Source organism: Triturus cristatus, chromosome 11 (assembly GCF_964204655.1).
Source record: "Triturus cristatus chromosome 11, aTriCri1.1, whole genome shotgun sequence".
NCBI lineage: Eukaryota > Metazoa > Chordata > Amphibia > Caudata > Salamandridae > Triturus > Triturus cristatus.
This window is the reverse complement of record NC_140594.1, coordinates 634,383,448-634,395,519: the sequence shown is the minus strand read 5'-3', so window position 1 is coordinate 634,395,519 and position 12,072 is coordinate 634,383,448. Positions and strand designations below refer to the sequence as shown.

At 43.4% G+C, this 12,072-nt stretch overlaps 1 protein-coding gene and 1 long non-coding RNA gene across 3 annotated transcripts in view; one reads left to right on the top strand and one right to left on the bottom strand.

The window, feature by feature from the left end:
• ANKMY1 (ankyrin repeat and MYND domain containing 1) overlaps nt 1-12,072 on the bottom strand; it is a 588,784-nt gene that overhangs the window by 48,488 nt on the left and 528,224 nt on the right. The window contains exon 20 of one of the 2 annotated variants that reach the window (XM_085634115.1): nt 8,338-8,453. The exons of the other annotated variant lie outside the window; for it this stretch is intronic. Coding sequence (XP_085490241.1) covers nt 8,338-8,453 — 116 coding nt within the window. The remainder of the gene's footprint in view (nt 1-8,337; nt 8,454-12,072) is intronic. 2 annotated transcript variants of the gene reach the window in all.
• Nucleotides 110-12,072, top strand: part of LOC146785210 (uncharacterized) — a 368,347-nt gene continuing 356,384 nt past the window's right edge. The window contains exon 1 of the long non-coding RNA XR_014970587.1: nt 110-269. This is a non-coding gene — a long non-coding RNA (uncharacterized LOC146785210). The remainder of the gene's footprint in view (nt 270-12,072) is intronic.

The window sequence follows — 12,072 nt, the reverse complement described above, 5'->3', positions numbered from 1 at the left end:
TGTTGAGCTCATTGCCTTATTTTCTTTAGACCTGCTGAAACGAGGGAAACGCAACAGCTGCCCGCTACCTGGAGCGCAGACTGGAGACCTGGGGAGAAGGAAAACTCCATTACCCAGGAGTCATAGCGGCGCACTCGCCGCTGACTGAATTGCATGTGCCAGGAGGCGCTTAAGAACCCATGAGGGCTCCCGCAGCACGGGTCTGCGCCCGTCAGCGTCTGGCAGAGGCTGGGCTGGGCAACCCCTCTGACGTGTGGAAGCCAGCATGGGTAAGTGTAAAACAACATATTCAAATGACTTGCCAAAGACTAAAGCTAAAATTCCCTGCAACTGCGCCTCTATAATGTCTTATTTAACCAGTGCTGTTGGGGCAATTACTACGGAGATCCACAATGTAGAAGCCCAGTTGGGGATGGGTGAAGTGAACGAGGTTGTTAATATTCCCCCATTGGTAGCCCCTTGCACTTCAGGATCTGATTTTGTTAAGGATACCGTAGCGGGGGCCCAAGATTCTATTCCAGGGAAAGAAACTATGCCTCATCCAAGCCAGGAACACCCATTGGGGATTGCTAATAACAGACCCGCGATCTCTCCTACGGAACAGTTTCTAACATCTATAAAGAAAGAAAGGAACTAAGGGAGCTAAGGGAGTAGCCATCAAAAATGTTTTTGCCCCCCAGGCAGTGCCTGGTAGTCACTTAAATCTCACAGAAAGGCATCCCGCTCATCGGATATTTCTATGGATATTATTCTGACTCATATTGACACTTTATTTGAGACATTAAGACTGGAACTAATTAACTGTATGAAAAATGGGGTGGATGGAATTATGAAGAAATTGTCATATCTTGAGAATAAATGGGCGGGGGCAGCCCGTCTGAACACTATCCCGAAAGAGAATAAGAATGACAAGGGTGGAAATGGACAGAGTGAATCATCCGGCAGGAATAGTTAGGAATAGTAATGTGAATATGGGTTGAGGGTTTGTTGCAGGAGAAGAATGTGCCAGTGCTTCTGGTCTCGGCCCCCAGAAACCCATTGAGCTCTTCCAGGAATGTAGCAGAGATTCCAATCAGCTGGTTAACATAGAATCCCATAGGAGAGTTGATACTAAACCGATGTATAACTTGTCCAAGTCGGATGGCTTGGTGAGCCAAGTTAGGCTCCATTTTCCTCCGGAAGCTACACCACTAGTTGCAGTTCTCACTGGGGTACTCCCCCCTTAAGGCGAATACCAGGGAAGAGGGTGAGGTACAGTCAGGATACAGCCCCTGAGGAAGACCCGCCTGCATAGGATATAAATTACCCTCATTGCACCAGGGTCGAAACGTCGACACTCTCCCTCAGTAGGCTTGTACCTGATATCATCCCAGCCTTCCTTTTCACAGATGAATGTTCTCTGTGCATTATCAGAAAATCATGAAATGACTATTTGTAAATACATAACGGACAGGCCTATCTGTAAAATTGGTGCCACTATGAACCACGACCAGTTTTACTAAGGATAACAGAATGTGTAATTGATTGGTTATTGAATTTGCCTTTTGGATTCCCCTCCTTTATATCTGTTCTACCTCCCGAGCACTTTCCTTTTTCACGCTCCCCATATATACCGGATGCCCTTTGACTAATGAATGTTTTTCATAACTGAATTGTAGCTTTAAAGAAGTCTAGGACCGTTGTTTCCTATACCAATCGTTACCCAGGTCCATGGACAATTGTGGGTTACCCCATTATATCATAATGGATGCTCACCATAGCACCACGGATGCCTGGATTATGCCAGTAATGCTCACCATTATACTAGGGCCACAGTTGTGCCAAGGCTGGAAACCAGAAGGATCAGGGATAAGACCACATATCAGTCATGACAATTAATATGCCAGGAATAGGTACATATAGGCCAGTCATGCTCAGAGTAGGTCTATGATGGCTGCCAGCATACCACAACTAGACCAAAAATACTAAAATAGTCAAGGATGGCCATTATTATGCCACTGGCACTATTATGTCAGGAATGGACAGAAATTATGCCAAATATAACACTCTTATGATGGGGCTAGCATATATATTTGGCGGTTCTTGGCACCAGGCATAGTTTCAGGAAGCAATAGTGTTTATTATGGGCACACACATAAATGTTGATGATTCTCTTAATTTTCTCTGGTCTGGATCATACCCTGTTCTCCTCAGGTCTTGAGCTGATCATGCATCTAACTGAACATTTTCACTCTGACTCCTGCAGTCCCGCACTTTGTTGGGTCAGCACTGATTACAGCTCAGGCTACTGCTGCCATACTTTTTTGATGGTACACTGTTCACACACATGTTGTGACTGATAAAGGAGGGACTACAACATGGTCAATCTCCTTGTGGCTTAATTATATTGAGATTGGATACAGACTGTCATGTAGCAGGTCCTTTAAGCCGGCACAGTGTGTGTTTGAGTGTTAGTATGAGTTACTGTGATATGTTTGGCTGGCTGTCACTCTTAGGGTCTTGAGATGATCAGTGCTGCCTTCTTTAATAGGTACCTACTCTCTAAAATTGATACTGGGCTTGACTTCACCTCAGAGAGCTACTTTGAAGGTACTGGCGAGCTACCAGTAGCTCCCGAGCTACTCGTTGGAGACCCCTGCTTTAAAGGTTACTGGGAGTCATCGTAAGCTAGAAACAGAATTATCAAACTGTCTAGTTGTTGAGATTACACCTGTAAATTCAATCAGAGTTTTAATTGTTAATGTTTACAATTCATTTGATAGAAATACAGTCAGTGAACACTTGTTTAGCCTTAAAACCTACCTAGAGGGTTATAAGGAGAATCATCCTACACCTTATTCGGTTGATATTTTAAGGGATTTTAATATACATTTATGTTATAAGAGCTGTTGTGTCTCTGATAGTTTAGGCCTGACAGGTTCGAAAAGATACATTTTGAACATACTTCACAAGGTGAATTCCTAGAGCAAACCATAGCAGATCTGGGTCTTTCATATTCAACTAATCTATGTGATATGGATGGTATTCCAACCTTTAAAGGAAGGGGAAACCACACGACCATTGATTATATTTTTTTATAAACACTGCCCTTGAACTATATGTTAAAGACTATACAGCAATGTGGTCACAATTTAGTGACCACAATCCCATACATTTGATATTGGGGGGGTATTGGCCTTAACTCGGAAGTCAACAAATGGGCGCCCACAGCAGTAGTTAAGAATACAGATCAGGGCCATAGACTGAAATGGTGTATGGTTATCCCAGAGAATTTCTGTAATGAATTAGTCAACAAAGTAGGGCCAGAAATGGAGTTGTATTGCGACAGTGGGGCTAGAGATAACGGGGTTTTAACTGCTTATGGTAAAATTTGTATGCAGGTAGCACAAGATCTTTCGTATTTCAGTAAAGAATATGCAAATAAAGGAGAAAGGCGGTTTGACCATAGATGTTCAGTGGCGCATCAAAAATTAATGGGTGCTCTAAAAAATAGACCACAAGATAAGATCTTGATTGCTGCCCGTAGGAAAGAGAGTATAAATTGGCAATAAATGCCCGTAAGTTGGAGAATTAAAGAGATGCTTGTAATGAACTAATGTCAACTGATGTGTTAAAGAACGCCAAATTCTGGAATGTTGTGAACAGACCTTTCTTCTCTGATAATAAGGGTAGTTTATTGGAGTGTAACATCCCTGAAGAGGATTGGGTCAATCATTTTAAAGTTATATATGGAGATTAGGGAGATATCGAACCCAGGAACCCCACCTACGTGGGCAAGAAATATTGCCTAACTTTTACAGATAAGGAAATAGCGATTGCCATAGCCCAAATGTCAAGAAATAAAGCCCCTGGCCCGGATGGAGTTCCTGCTGACCTCTTCGTAACTAATAACACTCTGGTCTAAAATGAAGCTTGGGGTCCCCGCTCAGCAGGGGCTGCGGGGGCCTTTGTTACGCCACTGACCTGAGGCCGTACTACAGAAGTGCCCCTGGGGAGGAACGAGCGTTTGTGCCTTCTTTGCGCGCTCCCAGGGCACTTTGGTATTACAGAAGGGCCGCAAACGCTTGTGTGTCCCCTTCTGTAATACTGAAACGGCTGGCACACATACAGCGCCAGCGCTTCCACAAGAGGGTGTTCCCTCATTTGCATGGGGGCGGGGTTCCCATGTAAATAAGGTAATCCCTTTGTCTTTGTCCCAGTGGTGGATTAGTCGTGGGCACTGGGGCAAAGAAGCTCTCAGGAGGCGCACTGTCAGTGCGGCCCCTGATTGCAGCCCTCTGGCGGAGGGGAAAGGGGGTCCCATGAACCCTCCAGACATGCCCTTGTAGGCGGGTGCAGTCGCTGCCTGCACCCGCCTAAAAGGGGATCTCTAATCCCCTTCAAAAGTGCAGTGCTGCCTGCACTGTGAAAACACAGAATAACTTTAAATCAGCCTCTCTGTTTTTCGCATGAATGCACTGCCCCCAGGGAAGCGCGAGTTCGCGGATGCCCTGGGGGCAGCGCATTTCCCATAATGAGGCGCATTTTCATTGTTTGCATAATTCGAGCCAGAAATGTGATTCACTCTGCGGCTGACTCTTGGTTAACTCAACTGATATTTCAGAGGTAGACAGAGCCTCAGGTTTTGTAACCTTTTAGAGGCAAATGAGTTTCAGATGTCACTAGCTGCCCATGACTTATCAGCTTTTTGAGGCATCGATTTACCAGCAAATTCATAGAACTGTTCACAAGACATTTGGCCTCTGCCCCTCGTTCAATCTTGATATGCCAATAATTCCTTGTCATGTAGATCTGTGATGGGAGCCTTGTAGGTGGAAGAGGTGGGGACTTTCAAAACTGAATGTACACCGGAGCATCATTCCTGACGTGCCACATGCCTCAACAATTTAACAATATATCCAAGTACATGGTGAAGAGCCAACAAAACCTGTTTCTCCAGTTTTTAAATATCTATAAACAAACCTGTCAGAAACGCTGGTGGGGCCAAGGGCAAATACTTCATGTGAGACCCAACGCTAGCTCTCAAATACTCAGGAGAACAAGTGTGCATTTTGAAGCATATTTAATCATCGCATTGCAGAAAAGAATATGATTATCAGGGAACAGTACAGGAGCATTGAAGGTTTTTCTCATCTCTTGTATAATAGACCTGTCTGTAACATTGGCCAAAACTAGAACCACTTCAAAGACAACCTAACAGACGAACTTCTACCCAGTGGTGCATTTTAAAGTAATGTGGGTCAGTAACATTAGTAACACTGTTCAAAGCTTGGTCTGATTCAAAGTTGTAGGCAGTCACACCCTCTTCGAGGAAATAAATGAAATACATTCTGGTGACTTTTAAATCCCTTTACACGGAAGTACAGCACTGGCAGTGGTATGACATGCTGCAGCGTAAAAACAGCATGTACAGCACGAGAAGAGGCAGCACATGAGCCCACATGCATTGAGCCTCTTAACAAGTGACTCGTTATCTCTTAGGGGAGATACCAGGACAGAAGTTAACAATAGCAGGTGGTATCTCGCCCTGATAGAATGGGGATGGATAGTTATTTTCCCTGGAATGGGGAGTAACGAGCAGACCTGTGCAATACTGGGTCTAAATCCGCATGAATTCAACCTTCTGGGGGAATACCAGGTTACGGGGGGAATAACAGGACCTAACCCACAAACATTCACCACCTACCTGGAGCCGGTTGTAAAGGTTAGAGGAGCTTTTCCTTTTGCCAAAGGGAGGGTAAAAGGAGGCGAAAAAAGTTGGGGTGGGAGGTTTTTAGGTCTCGCCTGAGACAGCGCTTTAGCGCTGCTCTGGCGAGACTTATAGTAAGCACTTCTGGAAGTGCAAACGAGTGCTTTCAGGCCGCTAACTACTGTGCATGTGTGCCGGGCGCGCGCACCATTTGGCAGCCTGAAAGCACTCGTTGTCTTTCACTTTCGCCGCTTTGATGTTTTATCGTGATCGCGATCACTTTCACATTCGCGGCCATACGGCCGCTTCCCTTCCTACTTTAATGCACTGTTAAAGCAGAATCCACGCGTCGTAAAGCATGCCCGCCCCCACTCCCCCCTCCCACTCCCTTCTCGTCAGCTTCAAGACCGGGCATTCTAATCTTCCCTTTCATTCAGTGATCTTAAGGCTGCCCTGAGACTCGGGGACAACACACTGCGTGTGATTTACTGGAGCAAACCGGAACATCAAAGCCCCTGAAACACATGGGGAAAGATCGTTCGCTTTTGTTTTACTATGGACGCCTAATTACTTTTCTACATCGAAACACTAGGTGCATGGCCGGTGAAGTGCACATGTTCTACATTCTTCTTTTCAATGCACGTGTCTCCGTAAAACAAGCATTTGCAATGCAATAGGTCTCGCATTTATACGAGTTTGAGCTATTGGCATTGTAAATGACAATGCTTTTTATTTAAGTTTGGTTTTTTTAAAACATAAATAAAACATAAATAAAAGGCACTGTCATTTACAATGCCAATAGCTCAAACTTGTATAAATGCGAGACCTATTGCATTGCAAATGCTTGTTGTTTTTTTCATTTGGGGGAAGCTTATTTCGCTCCACTCATCCTGAAAGGCTTAGGCAGGCTGACTGGGCACAGCCGCTACCTGCAGCTCCAGCAGCTTCACAGTTGGCTCCAGTCTGTATCTCCGGGCACGTAATTATCAGGTCTGGAGTTTGAGGACCCGATAATCCCTGGCCCACAAATACCCGAAAACTCGTAGTTGCCCAGAGCGGTGTACATCATAGGCGCCCGCAACAGTGCGTGCAGTCTTCACACACACAGTATAACTAGTACAGGCTTCCTTCACACACAGAATGGCAGAGATGCCATGCAGATCCTTGGATTCTGTCGCGCCCACAGTGAGTGATGGCTTTTGACCCAACGACATGCAGGAACATTATTAATCAAATACTTTTGATATGAAAAGTGCAACTACATGCGGCAGAATACAAGGCCCTGTTGGATTAAAGCCTCAAGGTGTAACATTTGATGTGACACCTCTTCGCAGCTCTGTAATACAAATTTCTAAGACAACAGGACTGGAGGATTTCTCCAAACATAAAAGAAGCTTGTACAGCCTGTGAGCAGCACTGCAAGCTTCTTTCACACCCCAAGAACTTCCAGGCATATCACAGGCAGCAGAAGCACACGTGTTCCTCACAAAGAACAAGCATGGCATTGGTACAAGTACAGCAACCTTGCTTACACACAAAACAGCAGTAAGGCAAGTTCACACAGTGTCTCTTTCTCTGCACAATCTACTTCCCCAACAAAGACACACACACTATCCGGAATGCACACTACACGCTCCTACTAGCCAAAGAGTGATGTGTATCAGCTTTGATGTGCAGGGTTCAGTGATGTGTTTGAATATCAGTGATGCATGGGCAATGTGGATTATATTCAGGTTTGAGGTAAATTGCCACAGAACTGTCTGGCTTTCAATCCAGCAAATAACAGCAATTCCTGTAGAACATAATTAGGATGCATCATAAGAGCTGTGTGAGTTGGTGTCCTGTAAAGGAATAACAGTGGGTGTTGTGAGTCGGAATTGAGGTGCCCCGGCAGAGCTGTGCATGTGGGAGTGCTGTGCAGGTATATCAGTAACCACGTAGCAATGTCTCTTAAGGGAAGAGATGGATGTGTAAAGGCAGAGCGGTGTTTACAGATCTGCTGAATCTAGAGCTGCTGAACCTGTGAGCAGTGGTAGGACACTAGCAAGGAGGCAGTACTTAAGCCATGCTCCTGAGGAGGGACAAACACATGAAGAGGAAGTGAAGCCAGCATGTGTTGACCAAAGAGAAGCAACGAAATGAAACTGACGATGAAGCCAACCAATGGCAAATAATGGTTGGGCTCTTAGTCCCCTGTAAGTAAACAGAATGTCTTACAAGCAACAGCATGTGCGCTGTCTCAGGCGCGACCCAAAAACATCGGTTCAACTCCTCCTGATTCAACTCCTCCCGATACACAACAAATAAGAGCAATGCTGTTTTCAGATCATCATACAATGGAAGGCTTTCTTGGTCCGTGTGAAGGTTTTATGCAGCGGCCTGTAGGGTACCTGTTTATGATACATACACCACCATTAGAAAGGTTTGCCACTTAGCTGAAGAAACAGAAGAGTAGTCCAAGATGTGAAAAGTAGCCAAGATCACAGAAAGCACCTTTGGATTGATGAGCTATGAGGAGCTCAACCTTCTTAGGTGTTCCACACACATGATCTAAAGCAGCAGTTATTTTACTGTAAGTTGCATTATATGCCTTTTTACATGTTTACACTTGTAACAACAGCTCTAAAGATGCGGAGATCAGCACGCACCTGTAACATCTCCTGCTCTCTCTGCCACACATGGGTATGCCTGAGCTTGTCTGCGTCGCCAGGTGTTGCTGGTCTCTGCTGCAGCCCTCTCTGCCTGCTCCTTCGAATCTTCCCAGCTGGTGTAATAGAAAAGTAAAACCTTCCAATCTTGTTACATCCTAAAAGTCCCCATCCCAAGTCTGTGTTTAGGGTCAGGTCAGGGACAGAGCTATCAAAAGTGCAGAAGGCACAGTGGGCCCACTGAACCTCATTTTTGGATGCCCTACACAATTTGAGGCAGTGAGTCCATTTCATTTCCCTTGCTTGCTTCCGGTCCTGTGGCACCCATGCCACGCCCCTGGGGTATGTGACAAGTTTTCAATGATGCCTAGGCAAATTATTCTCAACATATTCACCTGTGTATGTTGGGGATGAAAACACAATTCACTCGACATCCAGAGAAACAATGTTTTTGCTGCTGCTGTGCAGAAAACCTCATAAATAATTAATTTGTCTCAAATTAAAGCGAGAGGAAATGAGCAACTTTCTGTTCCCCCATATCTTCGGAGTAAAGCCAATAGTGTTTGATGAAACTATGAATCGGAATGTAGGTGACCCGGGCAAGCAAGAGTTAAAACCCCTTAACAAGTGTGGATGTGAAAATTAGCCAAACAGTGAATTGGACTGTGTACAACCTGGTGATACCAACCTGCTCACCTGCTATCTTGTCTACGTCTGCAACTGGATGGCGAGCCACATCATTGCTATGGTACATGCAGTACGTTATCTCCCAAGCCAGGTGTGGTCAAGGCTGTGCAAAGAGCTGTATGTGGGGCGGGTCCTCTTAGGTTTCAGACCGAGCAGTACTAAAAATCTGGCTTTGAAACGGGTCCTTATCGGCCCTATATTGATATTATTTCCAGTAAAAACCCATTACGGTAATTCATGTCCGTGATGTAGCTCCTGTTTACATTTCACATATTTAATTTTACTTATTTTATTGACATAAGAGTATTTGCTTTTACAAGGACACTATATTCCTGTATTTATTTTATACAGCACAGTAATCTTGCATTGTGCATACTGTGAAATGGGTCGTCTGTGCAAACTTAGGTTGTGGAGTGGGAGGGATCGCAGTGTCTGCAGGTGGGTTATAAATGTATGCTTATACAAAGCTTGGCCCTCAGCAGAGCGCAAAGAGCCATGGTGAAATACCATAACATATGCCACTTGTAACTGTAGGTATATGCAAAAGTGTGTGAAGGAGGTTTACACACTGTTGAAATACTGACACGACGAAGGTAAAAGAAATGAAGTGCTTATAGGTGAATGTGTTCGGGGAAATGGTGAAGAGAAGGAGATTTAAGGAAGTACATACAGAAAGAGAGAGAGAAAGGAGGGTGCAGAAGAGGAAAGCGACGAGGTGTTAAAAATGCAAATAGAGCATTTCAGAAAGAAGTAGGAGAAACAATGGTGTGAGTGTCTTTCAGAGTCGGCAGAGGAAAGTGGTCTGAAAGGGAGAACAGGGGTGATTGTGACATTCTGTAGACCACTCCCCCTTCCACAGACCTAAGTAATATTTAATTTACAGTCTCATTTTTTCAGAATTGTAACGTGTTCTAATTTATCTGATACTGCAAACAAGTACTGACAAAGCCAATAGGCCTGTCTTGGTTTGAGCACACGCTCGTTATTTTGAGAAGTGTCTTGATGCAATAACTGCACACTCACAGTGTGGTACTCAACAACTGTGTGTGAAGCACAATATTTTAGTTGAGATGTTTTAAGCCACAACACCCTTTACTACAAAGGCCACACTTCTTGGAAAGGATTCATAGTAACGCTTTTCTATAAAGAATCCCCCTCCTACCCTTTTCAACCCACTTATGCAGCAGATTTGTGCCACAAGATTTGCATTTGAAATCTGATATGGCTGCTGCGCTTGGCTAATTTCTTAATTTCTGCTAACATGCCCAAATGCCTCCGATTAATAATTCCCTTCCTTTATTAAAAACAAAGTTACATCCACACCTGGGTTGGCTCCCTCCAGCTCTGATCCAGCAGCTGGAGTCATGGGTGCATTGAGAACTCCTAGTCAGGCCCACATGCTTTGATGTGCTATAGAGTCATGTAGCAACCATCAAACACTGGATAGACAGAAACTGGTGGAGGTTCTACACTGAAAAGACTGAAGTGCAGCTAGAATGTTCTGAAGTTCTTGTCATTGAGTGTTTCCCTGCAAGTGTGCTTGATTACTGACTAGGATGTCTTTAAGAAGTCACTAAAGACTTTTCTTTTAAACAATTTGTTTTTTTAGAATATACGGGTGTTGCTTCTAGTCTACTGCCACTGTAGAAGACTTTTTATATATTAGGAAATAATGCTTCACTTAAAAGTGCATAAGTTAGTATGAGTAGGCCATTCTCAGCTTGCAGAGAAAATCATTATCGTTTGGCAGACGAAAGTGCATGCTTTGATTGTGTGAATGAGCTTTCCCCATACTTGTTTGTGGGAGCAGTGTAAGTAAAACAATATCATATTTATGTTATCATGAAGAAGCAAATGCAGGATGTTCTTTATTTTGCAACTTTTTCACAGCTGCCTGCCGAAGTCCTGTGGGTATCATTCATTGTGTTTCTGAGTTAAGTAAAGTGTGAATTTGTTTCCTAATTACTTATGCATTAGAGTGCAGATGTCTTTAGAAGTATCTTGTTTAGAGAATATAATATGTGCTGCTAGTCCAACCGTCTTATGTCATGTCAGACAATAGATGCATGTGGCTTCTATACTCTGAAACATTATATACACTGCTTTATTTTGGAGAAGAGACCTCCTTTCTGGGTTTCCTTTAAAGGAAGACTACACTAGTCTTGTTAGTTCATTTATACTTAACTCTTTTGGTTTACTTGCTTAGAAAGCAAACACTATATCAGTCTGTCTATTAATTTTTACTTAGTTCTATTTTAGGGTTTCTTCAGAAGCAGACCTCATGTTAATCCTCTTGCAGAATTATACTTTGATTATTGCGATATGCTAATTCCCAACTGAATAATTAATTTGCTCACTGTAATGATTATATTTTTTTGAACAAACCCATGAGATTTTAACCTGGAATCTTGTCTTATGCAGGTTTGTTTATGTTGGGTTTAATAGACTTGAAGCAAGTCTTAAAAAGACTCAGTCTCGATCTTGAGCATAGATTAGCTAGTTTAATTAGAGAGCGTCAACACCATGGTATCCGTGGTGACCGTTTGCGCTTTGCAATACAAATAAATAAAATAAAGTTGCCTCTCATTTTTTTTAAAACCTACTTGCGCTTAATATTGCATTGCACCCTCATCTTCAGCTACACAAAAGTCAATAATCTATCTGGACTTGTCACCCCACCGAAAAATAAAATCCGGTCTGGTTTTCAGTGTGAGCAAAAAATAATACAGAGGTTTATTGTATGTAAATTCACCTCATGCATTTTCATTGTGAATATACTGAAAACCTGACTGGATCTTACAATTCGATAGGTAACAGTCCTAGTCAATACTGCAAAATGCGACTTCAAACTACGTATAGATTAGCACATAAAAAAGTCAGTAAAAACTACCATTACTAGCTAAAACTGCTAAAGACTTCCTAAACAAACCAAAAAAAAAGCCACAATTACTGGGGCCAAATTATAGGAGAAAAAACTGATCACAGCGGCATCATGTGAACTGCGTTGCAAAACAAATATCCAGTGGTTAGTTGGGCCCCCCCCATACA